This window comes from Aythya fuligula, chromosome 2, assembly GCF_009819795.1.
Source record: "Aythya fuligula isolate bAytFul2 chromosome 2, bAytFul2.pri, whole genome shotgun sequence".
Lineage (NCBI taxonomy): Eukaryota > Metazoa > Chordata > Aves > Anseriformes > Anatidae > Aythya > Aythya fuligula.
Window position 1 is genome coordinate 95,558,590 of NC_045560.1, and position 24,385 is coordinate 95,582,974.

A 24,385-nucleotide genomic window follows, 5' to 3' on the forward strand; every position below is an offset into this window, starting at 1 on the left:
TCCTCCCCCTCCTCCTCCTCCTCCTCCTCCCTCTCCGCGGCGGCGGCAGCAGCCGGCAGGGCTCCGCTCCCTTTGTTGCAGCCGGAGGAGCAGCACAAAGGAGCGCGGCCGGGGCACGGCGCGGAGGCGGAGGAGGAGGAGGAGGAGGAGGAAGAGGAGGAAGAGGAGGAGGAGGCAGCAGCAGCAGCAGCAGCAGCAGAGGCGGGGAGGGGGGAGCTCCCTGCTCCCTGCGCCCCTCCCGGGCCAGCCCTGCCGGCTGCCGGCGGCGGCGGGGAGCTGGGGGGGAGCCGGCGGCGGCTGAGGCTCCGTGCGGCCGCCTCGGCGGGGATGCTGAAGGGGTGCCGGGGGCCGGCGGAGAAAGGACGGAGCCGCCCGGGCGGCGCCGCGGGCTCCGCTTGATGCTGCGGGCCTGCCGCCGCCATCCCGCTGCTCCCCGGCCGCCCCTCGCCATGGTGGCGAGCAGCCCGGCCGCCGCCCGGCCGCGACCCCCGCCGCGAGGGGGACCCCCGGGGAGAGGGAGAGGGGGGCCCCCCCTGGCGCTGTGCTACACCTCGGCCCTGCTGCTGCTCGCCCTCTCGGCGCTGCCCGCCGGCCGCGCATCCCACCCCCTGCCCGCCGCCGAGTGCCAGGGCGGCGGCAAGGGGAAAGGCATCAACTGCTCAGGTAAAGCCCACGCGGGGACGTGGGGAGGGGGGCACACAAAGCCGCCCCCCCCCGGCACCAGCCCCGCGGGTGGTGGCGAGAGGGGGACCGGCGGGAGGCAGCCCGGGGGGCGGCGACCCCATCCCCGTGCACACGGCTGGTGGGGCACCCATCCTGCCCTGCCCTTCGTGCTGGGCGAGGCTCAGACACGGGAAAACCCGGGGGGTGCCCCGCTTTGGGTCCCCCCCAGCGGTAGGGGGGTGCTTTATGTGTGTGTGGGAGAGGGTTACAGGGGTGTTTGGGGCTGGGCTCGGTGTAGGGGAGCTGGGCTGGCGCGGCGGCAGCGCATCTTCAGGGATACGGGCTTTGTAAAGTCAGCCGAAGTCAAGGCGTACACCGTAAAGTTTACGTTTTGTTGCAAACACCCCTTTTCCTCCTACAAACCGGCAAGGCGAATCCGTTTTTCCCCGAAAAAAATAAAAATAAAAATAAAATAAAATAAATCCCGGTGCTCGCCTCCCCGCCGCTCTTTATAAAACAATGGGCTGCGCACCCGGCGGGAGGGCGGCGGGGCAGGCAGCTCTTCAGCCGTGCCTTCTCCAAGGTGATGAACATCCCCGGTCCCCGCTCCCAGCCCCGCTCCCATTGTCTGAAGCTGGGTGCGGAGGCAGCCGCCGCTCCGAGAGGTTCCCGGAGCCGGCCGGGAGGGGCTCTGAAAGTGCCCGGCAGCTCTCGGGGAAAGGGGGAGCAGCAGAGGGACCTTCCCCCTACCCCGGTCACATTTTATAATAGGGATAATATCACACTGCTACTAATATAATATTCACAGAGCAGCGCGCATCATCGCAAAATGGTTTTGCAATACAAAAATCGCACTGCTGGTCACTCTCCATAAGCTTATTTGTTCTTAATTTACCCAGGTTTGTCACCCACTGTATTAGTGTGTGATGCCACGGTGCTGCTGTTTTGCCTGAGTTTTTTATTGTTTGTACAAATACCACTTTTTATTAATATTTTTTTTTAAGAGAGTTTAATAGGTTAATGTGCCACTGGCATTAGAGGCTTACCCATCAGAGACATGTGGGTCATTAGAGCAGAGCATGTGCATAAATCAGGGAGATTAAACATGGAAGGCTGATGAAATATACGAGGAAGTTTCTAAGACAATGTGGAACGCACGGATGCCGCTATTTAGAAACCATTACTGAAAGAGGGCTTTCCAACCTGGGATTGGAAAACCGTGTGCTGTATCAAAGACAGTCGGAATGGCACAGTCAAGTGGAAAAAAGGCAGAAGCAAGTGTACATGCTGTATGCGTATGTACGGCAGGCACTAATTTTAGTGTAACTATAAAAATGGGGAAGAGAAATTGCATTTAAAAATACAGCAGTCAGATCCTGCCGCGTGGTAACTGCCTCATGCACAAATGCAGAGTTTCGGTTCTCAACATTAATTTTAAAGGGACTAATATCAACACATAATATCTGGGACAGATTTTCCCCTCACTTGCCTCTGGATGGCTTCATTAACTTTTACTGGAGAAGTTACTCCCCGCAAAGATGACTTTCCTGTATTTACACGTGGGGCCAGACATTGACATTAGCACCATTCTCAGTGGAGTGCTATCACATAGCTTGCTATTTATGCAGAAAGTTATCCTTACAAACTTCATCACTACCTTTTCTTCAAAAATGTAGACTCTCTAAATTAGTGTCCATACCCACAGAAGAACAATTTGTACTTTGCCCATTATTTTGATGTTTTAGTCTATATCAGTTTGGCTGACTGCCCTGGAACAGTTTCTTAAACTTTTAGGGATGACTCCTGAGGCTGTAACATTTTATAATCAGTCGATTATGTAGCTACCCTTATTTATTGTTAAATTTTTAGGAAATGTCAAACTCCTCTCCTTAATTCCTCCAGAGTATACTGATAAATAAAGAGTTTGCTGTAACAAAAGAACATCGGGAGGTGGACAACACAGGCAGACGACGTGAAAATCAAGACAGCTTTTTCAGCCTCAGTTCTTCCCCTTCTGCACAGGCAGTGCAGTTTAGTCTTTTGTTGAATTATTGTATAATTGCATCATTGCTGGCCAAGGAAAGATCATATAATCGAGTGATTAGAGCAGGAAGCAGAGAATAAAGACATAGCTGAAGTTAATTGATGATGTGGACTTGTATGCATTTGTTTGTCTGTCGATCCCTACTTTGCTAAGCTAGGAAAACTGAAATAGCTCTGTTTTACCTAGTATGTGGTAAAAAACAGAAGTTGGTATTTTTTTTTTTCTGGAAAAGAGAATAGCCAACAAATTTTAAGGTTTATGTTTTAGAGGTGTTACCTTATTCCCAGCTTTACCTGAGGTCATCTTTTGTAGTACTCCTGCTACTCGCTGACTGTCTATAAGTAGGATGGAGTGATACTGTGATACTTGCACCCCCTCTCGGGTTATGAGCCAGCCTTGTCCTTAATAAAGAACTCCTGTGAACTGCAGGAGGATGTCAAAACATCCCGAGTGTGAAGGTAAGTTCAAAAGGTGGTTAGTTCATGAGCTGCAGAGGGGAATTCCCACACTGCATGTGGGAATGTTGAGTTTTAGTCCGGCTGAATCTCCCACGTGAGACACCCTCTGATCGTGTGGCAGCCACAGAGGCTGCAATTTATTATAACTGCCCAAATGTGGAGAATTTCAGTGAGGGGTATGCAGGCTTGACAGGGTGTTTTTTTTTTTTTTTTTTCGGTGCATTGGCTTGGATCTGGGCACCCGGTATTAATTAGCAGTGATATGTTTCTGTTGGTAAGCATTTCAGCTTGTTCCTCCTTCACGTGATCATGTATGCTTGTTTGGGATGATTTCACACGCCTCCTAGGAGTCTCATGGGCCATATGCTGCCCCCAGTTTCTTAAAGTCTCTTTGAGCAACGTGGGTGAAGATAATTTTATCTTAGCTTATTGAGAACTGAATGAGGTCAAGGAAAAATTAAGGACACTTACTCTTTCATTGAATTCATCTTCTGAGGAACATGAATGACTTTCTTTTGCACAACCATAACATCTCTCTAATAGCTCATAGATGGAAACAGATAGAAATTGCAGATTAGAGAGAGGGAAGGGAATGGGTAGACAAAGGAAAGTATCCATCCTGTGAATATGATGGCTGAGAATATGATGTGCTGTTTATTGAGCATAGAAGTATAAGCTGTCAAATAGGCTTGTACATTTTTGGACAGGACAGCAGAGAAAGCTATATAGGAGCCATCCTTTACCATACATACGTTACCTTAACTTTCAATATGCTTTAGAAAAATGGCTTCTGCCCTGAAGCAGTTCACAGAGTAAATTAGACAGAGAATGTGAAAATAGTAGAAAAAAGAGAGGTGAAGCAGCGAACATGTTGAGCCAGCAGAAGTACGGCAAGCACCAGCAAAACTTGTGTGTTTTGATATTTTAAAATACAGTAGGATGAGAAAGGAGGGGTAGAAATCAGCAGTGGAATTGGATCATCTTAAGGCTGGGCAACAAAAAGGGGGTTCTGAGAAGGGATGGAAGTGGGAGTTATTGACTGGTACATCAGAAGAAGGGAGTAAGGAAACACCATGAGAAAAGATACAAAGCTGAGAAAGGGAGCAAGTCACAAAGGATGGCAAGAATTAGCCATGTTGTATGTTCTTATTTTCAAAGCATGTTTGTGTTTGTGTGTGAACAGAGCTTTAGAGAAAGGAGAAGAGCAACAGGAGATGGCAGATTTCAATGCAGATAAGGCAGGAACAACCAGGAACATGATCATAATCCTGAGCAGTATAACAACAGAAGAGAAAAAAATCACACTAGTTGTTGATTTCTGCATGCTCTCAAAGAGGGAACACTGCATTTAAAGTATGGCTCCTGTCATCTGATCTCCAGACCCCGTAGCTGGAATCCCCAAGCTTACTATTTCTATGTTAGCAGAAGAGGCACAGCATAGACAGTTCAAGAAAAAATATATATATATATGTTCAAGACTTGTCTGTGTACTACTTTGATGTGGTGTCTATAACATATTCATACATCTGCTTTAATTAAGGACCAGCAATGAAGAATATGTCATCTACAGTTTGTGTGTGGAGAGCTGGTGGTGCTCTCTAGTCCCTCGCTTCTTGTTCCCTGTGGAGATTATACGAAATAACAAAAATGGAGGTCACAGACCTCAGACCAAATAGTGTAATGCTTGGAATATCTTGCCTTGGTAGAAACCATCTCTGCTCAGACATGGCCCTTGCCTTTGCTACTTCTGCTTCCTTGCAAAAGGGTGTGTCAGTGACAGATAGAGACACTGAGAATTTTAAAAAGTATCTGCCAAAAACTAAATGAACAAGAAGCCAGTAAGGTTAGAAGCACAACATTTGGGGCACAACCTCTAAGTGTCTAAGCAGTTTCCTAGGGAGATGACTATTCCATCACCAGTGCAAGGGTTTCTGTCCTAGAAGCTCTAAGATATGTCAGCACTGAGGAGAAGGCACACTTTCAAAAATACTATCTACTATTATCAGCTAATTACAGTCTTATAGTTCAAACCAGGATAAAATGTCACTATTTTCTGGTGCATTGCCAATTAAGTATGAGCTTTTCATCTGAAAGCTTCGCTTTTTTTCCTAAGGATAAGGCAGAGTCTAAAGCAACTCACATTGGTACATCTACTCTGCAAGGTGAAGACTTCAGTGGTTTGGCCAAAATGAGTTTTGCATATGCTCTTTCTGAGTCTGGGCTTTTGTGCTGTCTGAAGCTTGAGCCCATCTCCTGTCCCCATGGTGCAAGGGAAGAGCTGGACAAGAGCATGAAGCTGCCTTGGCCCTGCCTGTGCCCCACCCACCTGGCACACGTGAAGATGGATGTGGGTGGCTGTAAACCTCAGGCACTGATAGTCATGGGAGCTTGGCCTCAGATTTGTGCCTAAGCTCAGCCAGAATCAGATGTGGCTTCAGGACTGGCTTTTATCTGTGTTTGTTTTGGTGTGTCATTCTAAAGTATACAAGGCCAAAAGAATTTGTGTTAATGGTAAGAAGCCAGGTTGGCAAGAATGTAAAAGCAGGTTGGGGGAACAGGTTCAGGTAAATTAGCATAACAGTTTTAAGAAATACATGTCTTGTTTGTTTGTTTGCATAGCTAAACTTGATCTAAAATGGTATACGCAACTTGAGTAATCAGTTATTTTTTCTAAGATACTATGACTTATGTTCCCACAGATGAATTATAACAGTCTAGCCAAGTAAACTGTGATATGTGTTTGTGCCAACTGAACTTCTGAAATAAATGATCTAGACTCAGTCAGGTTACATATCACTTTGAGAAACTATCATAAGGCATGAATATAAATCAGTCTTAAGTAAAAAGTAAAAACAATGATTAAAAAGAGAAATTAAAACTCAGACAGTAACATGCACATATCTGTTTCCCCTTAGTGTAATTATTTAGCCATGAAATGTCCTTGCAATGCAGATTCGTATGCTGATTAAAGAGTTGAAAGGTAATTAATGTGGAATTGAAAGTGTCAGAATAGCAGAAAATCATCTCATAACAGGTGTCACTCCATCATTTGCACTAGTGGGAACTGATGGCCTGATGGAGCAATTGAGGCTTGACTGAAGGGACTGGATAGGTTCCAATTTCTTTACTGTTTCTTGAAAAAAGGAAAAGAGGAGCTATGTTTGTCATGGCAAATATTGCCAAAAGAACCTTCTTCTTGTACTGAGATCTGTCACATAATTCGTGTTACAGGGAAAACAAAAAGTGTCTTTCTTAAGACCAATCTATTGCTGTTGATGTGAGGATAAGTGTCTTGTCCTTATGGCCTGATGGTGTTCTTCTAAAATTGGCAGTACGGCGGATAAAGTGAAGAGTTAATATTTACGTGGATGTGGAAGGAAGGGGAAAAAAAAAAAAAAAAAAAAAAAAAGTATGAAGGCAGACAATCCAACAGATACTGACAAGAGCAATCCAACAGATACTGACAAGAGGCTTGATTCACCTTTTCCTTATAAAGCGATGGTCACATTCCACCAGTGATCAGTAAACTGAAAGTGCTCATGGCTTTTACAGCCAGTGGCCAGACGTTAGCATGTCCACAGAGAGGGTAGAAGCAGTAGTTTCCAGAATAACTACAGATGTAGCTTCTAGGGAAAAAAAAATGTTGAGCACCAGGGATGTTGAAAAAGGATCAATTTTTCTGATTCTAGATGACTGCTTATCCTTCCTGGTAAGTCCCTACAGATGCTATAGAACAAAAGTGGAGATGGAGGATGTGTTGGTATTTTTGAGATAAAATCCTGTCTTGTCATAAGCATTCAACAGTATCCAACAGAGATGAAGACAAAGGACGTTCTAAGTAAATTATTCTATATATAAATATATATAATATATATATCATAAGAATAGCTTAATAAATAAGAAAATTATAATTGTAATTATAATTAAAATTATCTGCTATAAACTAAATAATTCTCTCTAATCTAAATGTTGCAGTTTATTCTTGTGTCATCTTGAAATTCTAACAATTCAGAAATCCAGAGAAATACAGGAACGAAAAGAGGAAGGGTGTGAGAGAGTGGTGTTGTATTCTGTGGAGCTCCTTAGTGTGTAGAGAAGAGCATGTTGCACTAAATAAGTCCACAGTAAATTTCATTATACGAAACCATTTCTTGACAAAATGGTTCTTCTTTTTGTAATACTTTTCTTCCAGAAAAGGATAGGAAGATAGAGACAAAATCTGGTTAGGAGTAAGTTCAGCAATCAAAATTGCCATCTGATCAAATTAAAGTTTCCTGGAGAACCTCATATCTGCTCCTTTGTCTTGATGAACAGCTACAACATATCTTTAGTTCCAATTTCCTTCACAGCTGGCTTCATGGGGCTTTGAGGGCAGAATTATTTCCTCTTGTATTATTAGGGAGATACATAGTAGCACCATTAGTTATTTAAATGTTTGGACTTCATTGCTCATATGTTCTTCAAATTGTTTGTTTGTTTATTTTAAAGAAAGAATGGCAGGTCTGTTTATTCTCTTTGAGATCCTTACCAAGGAATATTTGTCTTGTGTGAAGTTGGGAGCAAGACTCCAGTGAAACTCTTGGAGCCCCTGTCTGGGTGGCCAGAGACGTTCTCTTCTTCCTGGCCCTCTGATGTCCCCAGACCCAGCTGGGTAGGGGCTGGGAGACTGAGGAGGCGTTTGCCTAAATTTTGCAGAGGTGCATTTCTCTGTTCCGGATACCAAGTTAGTGGTACACTGATATCAAAGTTGCCGTAAAAAAGCCTTACTGGTCACAGTGTGTTTTTGTGAGGAGGCGGTGTTTAACTAGCAAATCAGGATTTATTTTAGGATAATTTAAATTCTAATTATAGTAGACAATTTCTAAGGGCTGAAAAGACAAGTCTTTTCTGGTAATAGATTATGTGTTACAGCAACGGTGTTTAAAGGATCTGGTTCAAAATAAAATTAAATCCTTGTAATGCCTCTTTTTTGACTTAGTATTATAAAAATAAATTTAGTTGCAATTACAGTCTCGAAACAGTCACATTATATAACGGTGTTCAAGCTGGCAGGATCCTCATCCACACTTCAAAAATAGTGTTAATTAAGACCAGCAGGAAAACATGCGAAAATGAAAGGGGAGAAAAACAAGAACAAGACAGAACTGTCAGTAAGTTTTCTGAAGGGGATTTTTTCTTTTCTGTAGCTGACATATCCTCCCTGTGTCAGCTTTTACCAGGCTGGGACCTTGCTATATACACCTCTAGATCTTCAAAAGGTGCAAACAGGCTGTGTGTTTTCCAGCCTTGTAGAGCATCCCGCTGGGCACAGCTGATGAAGAAGAGCAATGAGCTTGGCAAGCAAGCATGCAGGTGGTCAGGATGTGGAGCAGCTCTTCTTCAGTCTGGTCTGGAGGCGAAGCCTTGGTGGGCAGCCCCGTTTCAGCTACCTGGCCTGCTGGCTGGTGACAGCTGGGTTCCTCAAGGCAAGACCCTGGGAGGTCTCCTCTGCCTCACACCGACCTCATGGGACCAGCGTGAGAGCAGATGGAGGCAGCTGGGTGAGCCAGAGACCAGGCAAACTCCAGTTAATCTGCCCTTGAGTGCTGTAGTGTGAGACGAGCAAGAAATGCTTAACATTAGGAACTCCAACTGCTTCACCCCAGACCCAGCCCTTCTGATTTCCCAGACGGACACATTGCAGACCAGTTCCAGCAGCTTGCAATGTTCACCTACGGCCGGTCAAAACACTTGCTTCAGGTGTGCTTACCCCTAGTAAATCCTGTGACACAGTATCTGATGATGCAAGAAGTAGCACCCAGCCCACAATGAAACTGTGCTGTCACATCTACTTGCATATGACTATAGAAAACCTCATATAAACACACTTCAGCAGCAGGTGAGGAAGTGTTTCGTTGCCTAAACCTGGAGCATAGAGAAGTGTTTGTTGAACATTACAGCAGCTTGACTTGCTCTCCTATTCAGAGACTGGTTCACATATGGTTTCACACGTAACTACAAAGAATGAGTGATTAGATAAGCATCATTTGCAGAAGCTGCTGAATTTCCTCCAAAATTTTAGTACAAACAAGAATCTTCACAAACGCTGCATAAAAGTTTGAGATCTGGGCTAGCTCAAGGTGTCAGTGCATACGCAGAAAATGCCAAAAATAGACCAGGCATACAAAATGAGAGAATGCTTTTGAAAATGTAAGTTTTAATCTCTAAGGTGACTAAGCTACGAGGCCAAGATACAAAGTCAGTAGGTGGTTGGTGGAGACATCTCAAACAGTGTTTTCAACAGGTATTTCCATAAAAAGGTTGATACAAATTTGTCTGGATAGCAGTTTGTTGCTTTAAAACTTGGGGAAGCACTGATCTAATTAAATCTTTACGTTTTGCTAATTAGCATTGACTCTGATTGTGTGTGCCTTTCTCCGATCCCTCGGGGAGAGGCAGAGGTCAGGGCATTGTGCCAAGTGGGTTCTCCAGGGCAGAGGGGAGCAGCAAAACATCCTTTGAAAACATAAAGGGATCCCCCTGAGCCACAATGCCAGGTGTAGTGGTGGCAGATGAGTTGTTACTTTCCTGAAATATGGTGTTTTAGGATAGTTTTTCCTTCATCCTCCATTTCTCGTGGAAGTTTACTGTGAGTTTTGCAAGGCAGAGTTCCTTTTTCCTGTCTTGGTTGGGAGCATCATTTTGTGAAAGTATAATTTCAGGGTTATAAAAGTGAAAAATAAATAAGCAGGTTCAGGTTACGGTTATAGAACAGTTTTCTCATGCAAAACATGGATTGAGAAGGCCATTTGTTTAATTGCATTTCATCTCTAGTTATCTGCAAAGCTTGTCCTTTTGTTTGCTTGTCCATATAGTTACGCCTACAAAGAATGCCTTTGTGAAAATAGGTGTATGTGCTTGAAATGTACAAAATCAGGTCTGAGATTTAAGAAATACTCTTTTTCTTGTCAAAAACTAGTGGCTGTGGTAGGTAGGAAACAAAAATTTTGGCTAGAAGAAGCAGAGAACAGCTGTCTTATTTTTTGTTTGTTTGTTTGTTTTTGCTAAAGAGAGAAGAGGTATATCATTATCTCAGTGCTCTTTGTTAAAATCCTGTCTGTAGTGTAGAAGAGTTATCCAGGTGAGAGAACACAACCTCCACATTTGCAAGTGATATTCACGCTGCTGGCTGAGCAAACAAAGAGGAACTGTGGAACCAGGCTCAGAATTTGAGTGTTTTGGGTGATTTATCTACCAGATGGTAAATGCAGTCCAACGTAAAAAATTAGTCTGGGAGCAAGGAATCAATCATCCAGCACACTGGTCAGGAAAGGGATTTGGGTGTTATAGCAGAAAAATTAATGAGCTGGCAATCCACTGCAGAGCGGCATTAAAACAAAAAGATACTACACTGTAATAAAAGAGTCCTCACACAGAAGACAAAAGAGATGAACGTAATGCTTTATTAGACACTTGATAAGCCTAATCTAAAGCAGTGTATTACAAAAATAAAAAAATAAAAATCCTAAATCATTCAAACATAATGATTAAATAGTTCAGTAGTGAAACCTGCAAATAAGAGTTAATGTAGGAACATGAAGTTTTTTACTGCCTTCACATTTGTTTCCCAAATACGTAGTCTGTTGTGTCAAAGGGATTACGTATTGGTATTCTATATTGCAGAAATGTATTTCTGTGCTATTTAAAGTCACAGTAAAATGCGTTCAGAATTATCTAAAAAAGATTATGTAAAAGGTACCAATACTACTTATAGAATAAGTATTTCTTTCTATAAACATCTTGAAAATAGGTCTCCAGCCTCTTTCAGTTACTTAAGCTACAAGAGTTCAGCATACTGACACTCGAACAACCAAAAGATCCCCATGACTTTTCTCTGATTTTTCATGAGGTGTCTTCAGCTAGAAGGACTGAGGAAAGGTGGTTCCTGTGTTCAGTTTCCACTTTTATTTACTTTATTTTATTTTATTTTATTTTATTTTATTTTATTTTATTTTATTTTATTTTATTTTATTTTATTTTATTTTATTTTATTTTATTTTATTTTATTTTATTTTATTTTATTTATTTATTTTTTTAAATTCAGGGGATTGGGTGTAAGTTAGGCATTTGGGGAGGTGATGCGATGTGCAGGCTTCTTCTGGGGGGATGAAGAGCAGCAGCAGGACCGAGCCTTGCTGGTGTGGGGCTTCTTGCCACAGGTGGATCCCATCTGAAGCCTGAGGCAGCAATGTGACTTCTGTGATAGCTGGTAGCTGGAAGAAGTGGGTTGGAAAGTCCCTCTCTTCTACTGCAAAAAGCCACATGAAAGAAGTAGGTAGGAAAGTAGGTTGGTTCTACTACAGAAAGCTACCTGAAACTGCTCTCATGTGTCCTCCATTTTTATTATTGTATTAACCACTTCTCTTTCTAAAAACAGAGAAGGAGATAGGAAGATAGGAATTCTTTGGTGCCTCTCTGTCCTCCAATTTTGTTTCTTCTTTGGTGTTTCTATTTGTTTTTTCTTGGAGGTCGGGGTTGGTATGTTGGTTAACTGCTAGCGAAGCACACAACAAAAATTTTGTCCCTGGACATCATATCAATGTAGTACCCAGGTTTTCTTTCACTTAGGTGGTATTTCCTGTTTTTTGTTTTTGTTTTTAAATTATTCATGGAAAAAGGTTTCTACAAACACAGGGGCAAGAAAGGAGCTGGTTGTCTGACTACAGAAACAGAGAAGTGAAACCCACTACCGATGGTATTTTTTTCCAGAGTGCTAATCACTGCTTAAAATCAACAAGAGCTCCTAGATCATAGTCCCTGTGATTTATCTATGTACAGAAAAACAAACAAACAAACAGATTTATCTATGTACAGAGTAAGCAGGAAGAAACTGCAAATATTAGTCTCATAGAGCTGTACTGGTTAAGGATGTAGAAACACTTAATGATTTTCCATAGGCTTTTACAGGAGTTGTAGCAAAACCTATACTCTAAGGGATGGACTCAATTGCCTAAGTTTTTTGCAGACAGAAAGACATTTTTGCCTTAAAATTATGCAGGGCATGTCAAAGTAGCTTCTGATACTGTGCTGGGTTATCCTTATGCAGCTTCAGTGCACTAGGTTCAGCCTTAGTGTAAATAGCAGCTATACCTCTGCCTCTGGTTGTTTATCTCGAGGCTGAAATTGGCCTTTTACTTCTTCTCAGTTATATGGGTGTGAGACAAAGGGCAGAATTTAGCCACATGCATATTTACATACAGGGATTTCTGCCTCCTCCTCTCCCCCCATATTTGTATGAAAAATTGTTGGCTGTATGTTCCTGTCGTTTTGGAGGGGCACAATATTGTTGAAGAGGGCTGAGCAAAGGCTGCGGGCTGAGGGTGCCTACGGCCCTGCATTTGAACAGAAAAGGCAGGTTAAATTCAGACTGGCACAGGGTCTATCTGTTGCAGCGACATGATTCAGAGCAGATGCAGTTGTACATCTGTGATCCTGGTCTTGTGCCCCCTTTCCCCCTCTCCCTGACTTGCTGTATGAGGGGGGAGGAAGGGACTCCCCTCCTTGCACACTGGGCTGAGTGTTGGAGGACACCTGGCAAAACCTCAATGTCCTTTTCTGCTTCTAAATGAGGGCAAAATGAGAACCAACAAGTTTCTTGAATCTCTGCTGTAAAGCAGGTAATAGAAGCTAATTTATGGCAATTAGGAAGCCTCCCTCAAGAGCTGTAAGCTGACACTGGGCACGTTTTGGCACAGGCTGCTCACACTGTGCTCCTCAGCCCCGGGAACCACAGGGAAGACAACTCATGAGCTGGCTAATCCAGCGTTACATTTGCTGAGGGAATCCCCAGTGGGGAAGAGTGAATAATTTCCACCTGCTTTGTGCTGCATGAGTGGCACGACAGGAACGAAGGCAATCGATGAATGTATTTGAAGAAGAGGCAGGATCTTGGCCATATTTTAAATAAAGCCTATTTCTTTGTCCGAAATGAGGGGTGTCACAGCACCTGGTCGTGTTGGCTGACTCGCCCAGCTGGTGGGCAACAGAGGCCGTCAGCTCTCTGTACCTGTAACCCTGGTGGCAACCAGGCACGACGTGTGGATCCCATGCTGTGGCATGGCTATAAATTCCCAGCCCCTGAAAATCCTCTTGAGACCATCAGAGGGGGTTAGCAGAAGCTTCAGGAATCATATTTCTCCTTGCATTTCGGTAAGGATAAACGAGCAAGCAGGAAGGAATTATTAGCTATAGATTTAGCTGACAAGACTCTCCACGGGAGGTAAACGTATTTCAGTAAGCCGAACAACTCCTCAGCAGTGATTTGTTTTTTTTTGAAAGTGTAATGCAGTTGTTAAAGTTTGAAAGCAGCAGGGCTTGTGACTTGGCTCTTTCCTGGTCCGTAACTTACTGGTATTACAAGAACTCATTAAGTAGCCTGAATGAGCGACCAGGGGCTTGTTTGTTTGTTTTCTCCCCATGACTTTTATGTCACTGATGGTTCTGTTACTTTTCCAGGGTTTTCCTGAATGCTTAATTATGGTTTTCAAAACCAGCCCTAAATAGCGTAGTGTATGGGTGTTTGGAGGAGAGAGTTTATGCAAATCTAATTATTCTCCAGCACTATTCATAGTGTTTATATTTTGGGGATATTATACAAGAGTTAATTTATTTCATTTCTCTGTATACAAAATAAGATTCTGTTGCTACGTTTACATAGGTACGTGTATCATAAGAATACATTGCAATAATTTTTTAATTTACAGATCTGTTAAGGGATTCTAATGAGACCAAACTGCAAGAGGCAACTGAATTTTTTGTATTAATTTGAAAACTAGCAGATTCAACTGTTACATTTTAATCTCATAAATGGAAAATACTCTCTTGTTGGAATTAGCTTCCGTATAATATTCTGAAAATAAAAAGGTACTTCATCTTTCATTTGAAATCAGTAGCTACTTAAGGTATTTTTATAAATTCTTGATTTTAATGTAGACTGGCTGGGCCCATAGAGAGCCAAAGGTATAATTCCCTCTAATTAAGTTTTCAAGTGTATCCCTGTTGTTTCCTTCTTGAAAAGGTCCATAGCTTTAGAACAGTCAATTCTGGGATTAAAATCTTTCAGAACACAAACACGGCAACGTCCTTGAGTTTTTTCTTTGGTTAGGTAACTCACACTTTTAAGTCTATTTTTCATGTCCTATATCTAGCTAAGTTCTGTAACTCACCCAGAAATAGGCGTTTCTTCCTGTGCTTTTAGATAGACAGGTAATATTTGCATAAAAGATGCTGCTGTACAGGCTGACTGCCATGCTGACAGTCAGTCTTCCATATGCCTGGAGGAGATCTCCTGTGTTGTTGAACCATTGTGGTCACTATTTCTGCACTGAAGCCTACTCCTCAGAATTGTCCATTTCTTTCTTATTGATTTTAAAACGCACTATTTGCTTAACCATCTATTATCAATTGATTGTTTTTTAAAAAGCTTAATAAGAAGCATATTTTAAAGAAATTGAATGAAAAGGATAGACTTTAGGGACATTATTGTAAGAATATCTTGCTCTGATAGCTTCTGTTCAGAAATTTCAGTAACTTTTTTGATGTATTTTCTAAGATGTCTAAAACTTGCACATGGACCAGAGTAGTCTGAAAACTGCTGTGCACATTTGTTTAAATCAATGTTTGGGTGAAAATTTGGATGTTAGGAAAATAATGTACTAGGGTATTTAGATTTTTTTAACAGAGTTTGATGCATTCACTGAACAACTTCCACTGATGTGAGATATCACATCCCATTTGAATCATTTTGAGGAAGAAAACAGACAAACAAACAGAAACTAAACCAAACCCAAAAGCATCTAGGCAATGAGAAAAGCCCAATTAGTGAACATGTCTGGAAAGTCTGATTTGAGCAACTTGTCTAGCATTGCATAAGGGCATAAGAATTACATTTGCTCAAACAAAACTAATTTGGGAATCTTTTTCTGACTACTTGATTTGTTCTTTCATTATGGCTTATCATAACTTCCTTTAAAAAGAAAATTAAAAAAAAAGAAAAAAGAAAAAAGAAAAGGGCAACTCTTCCCATCTGCAGCTAGGGAAAATACAGAAATTTCATAGGGGAGGCTGATTTTTAAATGGCTGTGAGCAAGGTTAAAACCATTATATCCTGGCAAAGACCTCTCACTTGAATTAATGGCATAATGGGTACCATTGAAAGTAGTTCTCGTATGTCAACCAGCACCTGAAAAAGAGAATTTTTCTATACACTGGCTTGAAAGCAAAGACCTTGCAATCCCCTTCTCTCTGTCAAGGCCTGGGATCAAGTGTATTGCAAACCTCTTTTGACAGCCTACAGTTTCAGGTGAATGTGTTGGATTTTCATCTAGTAGAAAAAGATGGTCTGAGCTTTGGAAAACCCAAGCCCAAATTAGGGTATGGTTTTATGGAGAGTTGCCATTGCCCATGGTTCCACCCTCCTGCTGCTGGCTGTGCATCCCACCACAGGCCTTGTCCCACCTCAGCCTTTAGTAAACCCTGCTCTCAACCAAGACCCCTCAATAAGAAGTGGCACACCGCTAATGCAGCAAAGAGTGGGTATTTTCTTCTCTCAGTGTTATTAGTGGCAACCTGACTGCAGTGATGAGTGCCAGATGAGACAGGGCCATGAGGTGGAGAGCGGAGAGAGGTAAAGAGGAGGATTGTGGCCTTGTTCCCATTAGCACCAGGCAGCAGCCTGCAAAACCATATCCTCACTGCACCTAGAAAAAAAAATGCAATTGCTATAGGTGCCAGTATATTATGTCTTATGCCATAGGTTCTCATTGCTACGCTGAAATAATAGATTTCCGTATTTCTTCCTGCATAATGGGCAGAAAGCTTGTGAAGTCAAGATCTTATCGTTCTGAAGATGGGCATTCTGTGGGGGGCGTCTGTGGGGTGTGCATGGGGCCACATTGCCAAAGAAACTTCCTGCAGTTTGTCAGTGTAACTGAAGATTTTCAGACATAAAAGGTTTGTCCCCCCTTTTCAGAGTCTTACATAGCCAGCATAAAAGCACTGTGTATGATTCATTTAATTCGCCTTGTTCTTCATGTTACACTCCACTAAATACACTTACTTTTATTTCTGCCATTCCACATGGCAGAATTTATCTGCAAGAAAGGAATTTAACTGCAAGAAAGCTTTAATAGACAGGGCGAAGCAGCAAAACACTAGGCAGGAATCTAATGCAAGATGTTAAGCACCGTCTTTCCGGAAATCAAGGAGCAATTAAACTTCTTATTCCACTAAAGAACTTGAAACCTGTAAAGTAATACGGTAGCGTAATGGGAAGCAGCGCTTAATGAGCTTATGCAGTTACTGCAAGTTAAAAACAGTTGCATGTTTGGCAAACAAAATACTGAGAATACATTATCATTAAACGGTGGTGATAATGTAGTCAAAACAATAGCAAAATACATAAGCTTCACAGAGCTATTAAAATTACTGTATCTTCTATGAGGAGCAAAAACCAGCTAAGAAAACAAAACACAGCTGTAGTAAAAACAAAAACAAAACCCAACCCAAACCAAACCAAAACATGGCATTAAACCAGAAAAGCATGCAAGCTAATGAAAAAGAGCAATCAAGTTCACCTGGGATAGGAAAGAAAAAAAAATAAAGAAGAAGAAAAAAAAAAAGAAGGAAAGAAAAGAAACATACTATAAACCTTTTATCTCAGAGGAATCCTCTTTTTGAGTGTTAGCCTCTCCGGAAACATGCTCAGTGGGAGATTTTAATCACCGAATCAAACAAGTAATAGAAACATTAATGATTCCTAACCTGCTCAAACTCAGCATCTCTTGGGTCTGCTTCATCTTCTGAACTTACAAGATGTGCATCTGCCAGCTTGACTTGAGAGCATGAAACTTGAGGCACAAAGCAGGCTTTTTCTGAGAGCTGTGTGAACCCTCTCCCTTCAGCAAGGCAGCTGATTTGAAACACAACATGAAGCATAGAGGCTTTTCCCTTGTGTTTATGGAAACAGCCTTCCCTGCTGGACCATAAGGAAACTGAAGACAGGGTGGCTGTATTGTCCTTCCACTCCTGTCCCTTCCAGTCCAGCTCCAACTGTCTGTCTGTCCCACCTGTATTTTCTTGGCTTAAAAGGAAGACCACTGTGGGAGATGGTGTCAGAAGGTTGAATGAAGGATTTCACCTCGACCACTCTCCCTTCTGACCCTTCCTTCATGGAAGAAAATGAGCTGGGTCAAGCCTGATCTGCCCTTCAAAAATCCCTGCAGACTGCTCCTGCTAGCCTTCCTGTCCTTTCTGTCTTCAGAGATGGATCCTGAGAGGATGTTCTCCAGGAAATTTTTCAGGGGCTGAGGTGAGGCAGACCACCTGATTGTTCCCTAGGTCCTCTTCCTTGACCTCCCTAAAGCTGGGAATTATGTTAGCTTTTTCCCAGTCATCAGGGACCTCCCCCTACAACCTTGATTTTTCACGGGTGATTGATACCAACCTTGCAGCCACATCAGTCAAATCCTGTCAGGTCCTTGGGTGAAACCCATCTGGCCTGATGGAGCTGAACATACCCAATTTTTCCGAGTAGTCTCTAACCTATTGCTACTTTGCCATTGGCTGTCCCTCGTTTTTTTCTGAACAGTGTTGATACCTGCTGGGATTTGAGAACAAGATTTGTCTATGAAGACTTCTAAGACAAAAAGGACACCAAGTGCTTCAGCCTGTACTTTGATGCCTATTGCTTCTCTCTTCCCCATCCATCAACAGACAAATTTTTTTCCTGAAATTCCTCTTGCATATAGCACTCCCATAGAATTGTTTCTTTTTAACCTTAATGTCCCTTGCTATCTCCAGCTGGGCTTTTATTTTTATTTTTATTTTTTTGCCAGAGTGCCCAGGCAATGCTTTTACTCCTTTGTTGCCTATCTGTATTTACACTTGCATGCTCCCTTTCTGTGTTTTCAGTTCATTAAGAGTCTTCTCAGCCAAGTGGGCAGGCTGCCAAAAAGGTGAATGCAAGACAGGGAACAGTCAGAGCAATATGAAGGTGTACCTGTGAAAAACATGGTGGGTGACTGACTTTTCTTAAGAAGATAGATTTAGGCCGATGAGGACAGAGACTGTAAAATGAAATGTAATGGTGTCTTTGCTTGCCCAGGAACAAGACATTGAGTATAAGGAGATCAAAGCAGGTGAAATGTCAGACTGTTCATCCTGCTTTTTTGTTATTTTTTTTGTTTCATGCTGTCATGTTACTGCAGCCACATTGCTTCCAAGATAGGAGTACGCAATTTACTGTGTCTTGGAGGCAAGAGGGGAGAGGGCAGTAGGGAAGTAACAGAACCAAGACCTTTCTGAGGCAATGGAAATTTTCTGTCTGTGTAGGAAGAACCTGCTGAAGATTAGTGTCTAAGAGAAGCCGGAGAGGGTAATTGGCTGGATGTCAGAAAAGGTGTGGCAGGATGGCAGAGCAAGCTCTGTGGAATGAAGAAGGTTATTCATCAGAGAAGAGGAATTTGAAGATTAAAAGATCAGAAGGAAGAGTTTATTATTAAGTCTGGGTCAAATGGTTGAGATGGGCTACAACAAGCAAGAAGGGAGAGGTCCAGTCAAAAGTCAATGAAAATTAAAATGGCTTGAGTTCAAGGTAAAAGTTAAAGGAAGAGGTAGAGGCAAAGGTAAGAACAATTGGAATAGTTAAAAAAAAAATGAGTTTGAGATGTGGGCTTGGAGAGAAAGAGAAAAGGTTTTGCCGGACTTGAGGAGAAAACATAAGGCCACCAGGTGAGATCAGCAGCCCAACATAGCATTGGAGAGCATGGCTGAGTTGTTGCGAGAGAAGAGGCTCCCAATGGTGGTGAGACAGAGTGCAGGAAGGGCATGGTCATGCGAGCATGGCAGAAGAGGATGCAGCAGTACAGAGGCTGCTGCCAGAAAGAACAGTTGAAAGGACCTTGAGAGAGAGAGAAAAGAGAAATGGATGGTCTTGGATCCAGCTGAGGGAATGGTTAAGTGAGGGAAACAGTAAATTAAGAGAAAAGAGCAACGTGATGAAGACACCAGAGAAAAAAACTCATGCATTAGGATGCAGGAGAGGAGAAATCTGTTCATCAAAATCTAATTTATTTCTTCTTCTTCTGTCTTTCTTAAAACAACAAAATGCAGTAAAAACAACCCTTCCCCCCACTAGCAAGTCTTTAATTAAATGCTGTTCTCAGTCACTGTGGTTTCTAATTAGAAATATATACAATATATATGTATTTTTTCTGTACTCCTCCATTTAATAAAATATTATGAAAAATGACAGATTAAAACCTTAATCCTGAATATATGCACATGCTTAATTCTGAAGTCATATACTTATGTTATTAACTGTGTTGTTAGCTGGAGTGCTCAGCTGCTTTAATATATTAAAAAAAAAAAAAAAAAAAAAAGAAAAAAGATGCCTTCAAAAAAGGATTTGGTGCTCTTTCAGATTTAAAAGATTTGGATACTATATTGGATACTATTTGGATCAATAATACTTAAAAACAAACAAACAAACAAAAAAACCCCACAAACTCAAAGAGATGTGATTTCTGATTTGTGATCATATCTTTCTACAACAGTAATGTCCACATGTTTATCATTCAAGAGATTTTCAAATGTGCAATATAAAGTTATTTACTTAATGTTTATTAATACCTTTGAAAATCTCCTAATTTATTTCAGAAAAAAAAAAAAAAGTATCTTCAAATCCAAAATTAAATCAAGATACACACAATGCTGGATGTAATTTTCAGTGACTGGATCAGGTCTATAAGGTAAAAATAGCTAGGTGGTTTTCTGTTTTGGAATCAGAAATGTGGAGCATGAACACTAGTTTTTATCTTCATCATTCATAGCTAATCCATTCAAGACATTTAATTAATAATTTTTAATTGAGATTTTTCATTGGAACATTCAGTTGTGTTTTGTCTAGTTGAAAACAATGAAACTGTATTGTCAGGGTTTTCTCAGCATGTTCTGATTTTATTCCAAGACTACCATATTAAAATGAATGAGGGTGATACTAAAGAAGTTTATAAACTCATTTAGAGACCATTTTGCAATCACCTAGCATTATGTTTTTATCCCATAGCCTGTACGGCAAAATGCACAAATGATGTTGTAATTTTGTATTTGTGATTTAGAAAAATAAGTCATATTCCTCTCTTCTTCTGCATAGTTATTATCCATAATAAATGTTATATTATTACACTGTCAAAGCTTAATGTAGACATGCTGATCTTATTGACTTTTATCTTGCCAACTGCAAGAGATTCTGTGATGAACTGATGTATCCTGATTTAAGTTTTCAAGTCATTATATTTATCTATATACGTGTTTTTTGTTTGTTTGTCTGTTTGTTTGGCATATTAAAACATACAGAATATAAATATGCAAGTTGTTTTTGAAACGCATGATTCAGAAAGGATTATGATTTTTAACTGTTACAGGATTTTCCAGAAATCTAACGTTTCTTACCATTCAGATCTTAATGTAAGTGGCTCATAATTAAATGCCATTGGTATCATTTTGATTTGGCAACTTAACAATAACAATACGTTTTGTTGTGTAGTACAAACATAAGGCAATCCAAGTTTTGGGAAAAAAAAAAATGTTTGGAGAAAAACTGGCTGTAATAAATGTTTCTGTATTCTAAGACCTTTTTGTGAAAGCTAATATTTACAGCTGTATTTGAAAACCATACATTAAATACAGGGACAGGTATGGCTTCTCCCTCAGCCCCAAGGGAAATGCAGTGCACTGGTGTGCTGTCCCAGACGTAGCACAGACTGGTGATGGATTAATCAGAAAGCCTTCTAGCTGAATATTCCTCCCTTGAATGTACCTACCTGCCTAAATACAAGGCCTGCTGGCTCTGGGGAACCTTTGCTGACCTATTCAGGAAGCAGATAGGAAGACAATGTTGTAATGAGTGTCTGTTTTTCTTGTCGTAGCACTAGGTCATCTGGGTCATACTTTGCTTCTATAATTCTTGCTCAGTTCTATGAGGAAGACAAAGCAAATGATCTGTTGCTGTGCTTATCTTGTACGTGCAGTGATTTTATGTAAAGGTGTTGCATAGGACGACATGATTTCAGTGGTTTGACATTTGGGTGGTGTTTGGGTTTGAATGGCTGGATGGATATAGGAATCAATGAGGGCTAGAAGTTGATTTGTTTGGCAAAAACCTACTCAGTGATTCCTACATGATAAAATAGCTGGATTGTCCCCTGTATGACACTTTACGAAAATTCCTGGTGATAGCTTTCTGGTGGAATATGTCATGCTATTGCTTCACATTATTATATGCTGTATTTACCAATGCAAAATGAGGTTAGTTAACTAGATATGACAGGAGAGATTTAGGAGCACAGTTTTTGTGCAGAACATGCTCTCATACAAGAGCAGTGAGCAAGGAATGAATCTCTGTAAGAGCAGTTTTTCAAAATGCTTCCAGTAATAACTGCACTTGCAAAAAGTTAAAAATATTATGAAAATACATGAAACCGACGGGTTTGTGTGGATATTAGCTGCTGGGATTAAGGACAGAGCTGTCTGGAGTCTTTTGAAAGTGGAAGCACGTCTTCACTTGCTCCTCTGCTACACTCCATTCAATGTCAATATGGGATTTTATGCTTTTGTCTTGCTGCACTGAAATGCTATGACTGCTGCAAGTATCTGAATCTAGATACTGATCAAAAGTGAATGAATACAATGGATTAGTTCTGGACACACTGTGTGTGTGTATCCAGAAAATATGTATACAATTTCTGTAAAGTTGTATGGAACCTGGCCTTGTGCCTATGAAAGCATTCTCCATGCAATGAGCTCCTGCAGCAGTAGTACCAGAGTGGCACTAGTGCTGCTCGTGCACTAATGCTAGCAGTTACTCCTGTAGAAATAGCATGCTAGCAGCATTGCTCCTTCAGAAACAGCACATATTCTTGAGCAAGAATATGTGTGTCAAAATTTATGAGAAATGGTTTTGCAACCCTTGGGAATCATCTCAGTGCTGAATTCAGTTCAGCACTGAATTGGTACTCCTGTACAGGAGAAACATGCCAGGATCTGACTTTTCATAGTGGGCACAGCTGAGACTTCAGAGACTTCCTCTGCAGTCCATTGCTTTCTTCACCTTGTGGATCTGTTCTCTTTATTTTTATTTTTATTTTTGGCTTTCTTGCTTTTTCCTACCTTTTCCCTTCCCCAATATTCTTCTTATACACAGCATTCTCCTTAGCCTGGTGATGTTTCCTTAATTTATAACTGGCTTACGGACTGAAAAGATAAAGACGGCCCTTTCACCTAATTCTGTTCTGCTAATATGTTGTCGTAACAAGCCCACAGCCGTGGTGTTTGAGTACCTACCTACAGCGCATTAAGCAGAATGATAGCATTTGTCATGTACAATCCTTTGCTATTCTCTCTCCGTCCCCTGGGGAAAATTGTATGCTGATTATATTGCTATATTTAATGAGTTTATTAGTGAAGCAGAAGTTGAGGAGTAGGAAAACGCAGACAGGTAAAAATATGGGAGGACCAGGTTTCTCCATCTCGTAGGCACTGTAAAGCTGTCTGGGACAGCGCACAGCTCGCCTCAGCAGGCAGGGGAGCTGTGCTGCGGGCTGGCTCCAGGTCTAAGGACTGTCACAAATGCCGTCATTTCACACGCAAGGGACAGCGTGTTTCCTAGCCTTCGTGTGCTCAGTCTTGCTCTGTGTTGGCCAGGTGCCTTGTCATCTTCTTCCTTTGTTGAAACTCACATCTTCCAAGAACTCGTCATGCTTTGTGTTCAATGCTGTTATTCTTTTTTTTTTTTTTTTTGCTTGTCTTGTACAGAGGTTGAATTTCTTGTGACAGAGAAAAAGCTGTTTAATGTTCATGTACTACATCAAAAACATTTTTTTGTGCTCTATGTTTAACTAAAGTGGTCCCAGCAATCAGGAGAACATAGGAATTTCAAGCAAGTTTTTATTTCCCAGTGATAGGAACAATAAGACACACTCGTTGTGTCCTTCTCCAAGTATCATCCTCAGTCCAGGATGAGTGAAAGGGTAAAGGTTTCACTAAATCCACCAGCAGTATCCGGTGTTACCTTCAGTTGTTCTGGATGCGACTTGTATCCCTTTTGCTCAAGCTGCTGTGTGAGGTTACTTGAACCATTCTTAATGACATCCCCTTATCCTTCTCTGAAGTATATGAAGTGCCCACAGGTACTTAGAGCACTCAGCACATGCTGATTGTGGTTGTGGGGATTTTCAGAGCTGTTTTGCCAGCCCTGCCATACCAAGCTGTTCCCTCCTTGGGCTTGCTTGGTGCCTTAGCAAATACACGTTATCTATCTCCCTCCTTCTGCTCCAGACCTCAGTGAGGTGCAGACAAATTTGCCTCTCTGTGTAGATCCACATTGGAAACCATGATTTGAGTAGCTTTGTCTTAGAGATGCAGACATTTTGTTCTGGAGGTACTCGGGTTCCCTGCCTGCCCAGTTGCTCTTCAGTACACATATAAATAACAGGCTCTATCTGCAAGTAACATCAGGTGAATGGATTTCTTAGCGTTTTAAGACCAGTTTCAATAACAATTTTAGGAATGAGTTTGGCAGGTTTTCCTACTATTTCTAACTGAAACAAACGAGCACTTGATCCTAATCTCAAAGCACTCTGCCAGTTCTTTAAAAGTACAAAATCAGAATTTCCATTGGTCTAAATCTTAATATTCCCAGGCACAGAATAGTGCCTCTAATCCTTAAAGGTGCAAGTGGGCAGATGCATATGCCCTGAAGGCTGCTCTCTAACAGGGCTTCAGATGCTCCTGTGCTCTACCCAAAGCAATCAGCCTGCCCACTGACCTCTCTTTCCCACTGCCCAGAAACACAAATCACAGATCTTCCATTTGAAATATCTTTTTTGTGGGGTGATTGGAGTACCGGGGTATAGAATTCCAAACTGGGTCTAGATTCAAGTATGATAGCATACTTCAAAATAAAAACATTTACTACTTTAATATTTCATGTTTGTGATGACAGATTTATATGTTATTTTCTACATTTTTTTACTAAGTTTTAAAACTGCTTTCTCATTTTACATGTTTATATAGCACGGAGGAAACAAGTAAGACCTAGCATTTATGAATTTAATATTGTTGTAGTAAATATTCACAGAGAACTTGTGTAAAAAATGTTGTTTGCTTAACAACATTTAAGAAT

At 41.4% G+C, this 24,385-nt stretch overlaps 1 protein-coding gene across 1 annotated transcript in view; it reads left to right on the forward strand.

Moving 5' to 3' along the window:
- Nucleotides 1–213: 213 nt before the first annotated feature.
- The window catches only part of TMEFF1 (transmembrane protein with EGF like and two follistatin like domains 1), a 121,870-nt gene continuing 97,698 nt past the window's right edge, over nt 214–24,385 (forward strand). The window contains exon 1 of the mRNA XM_032181236.1: nt 214–663. Within this exon, the coding sequence (XP_032037127.1) occupies nt 399–663 (265 nt within the window). The 5' untranslated portion in view covers nt 214–398. The remainder of the gene's footprint in view (nt 664–24,385) is intronic.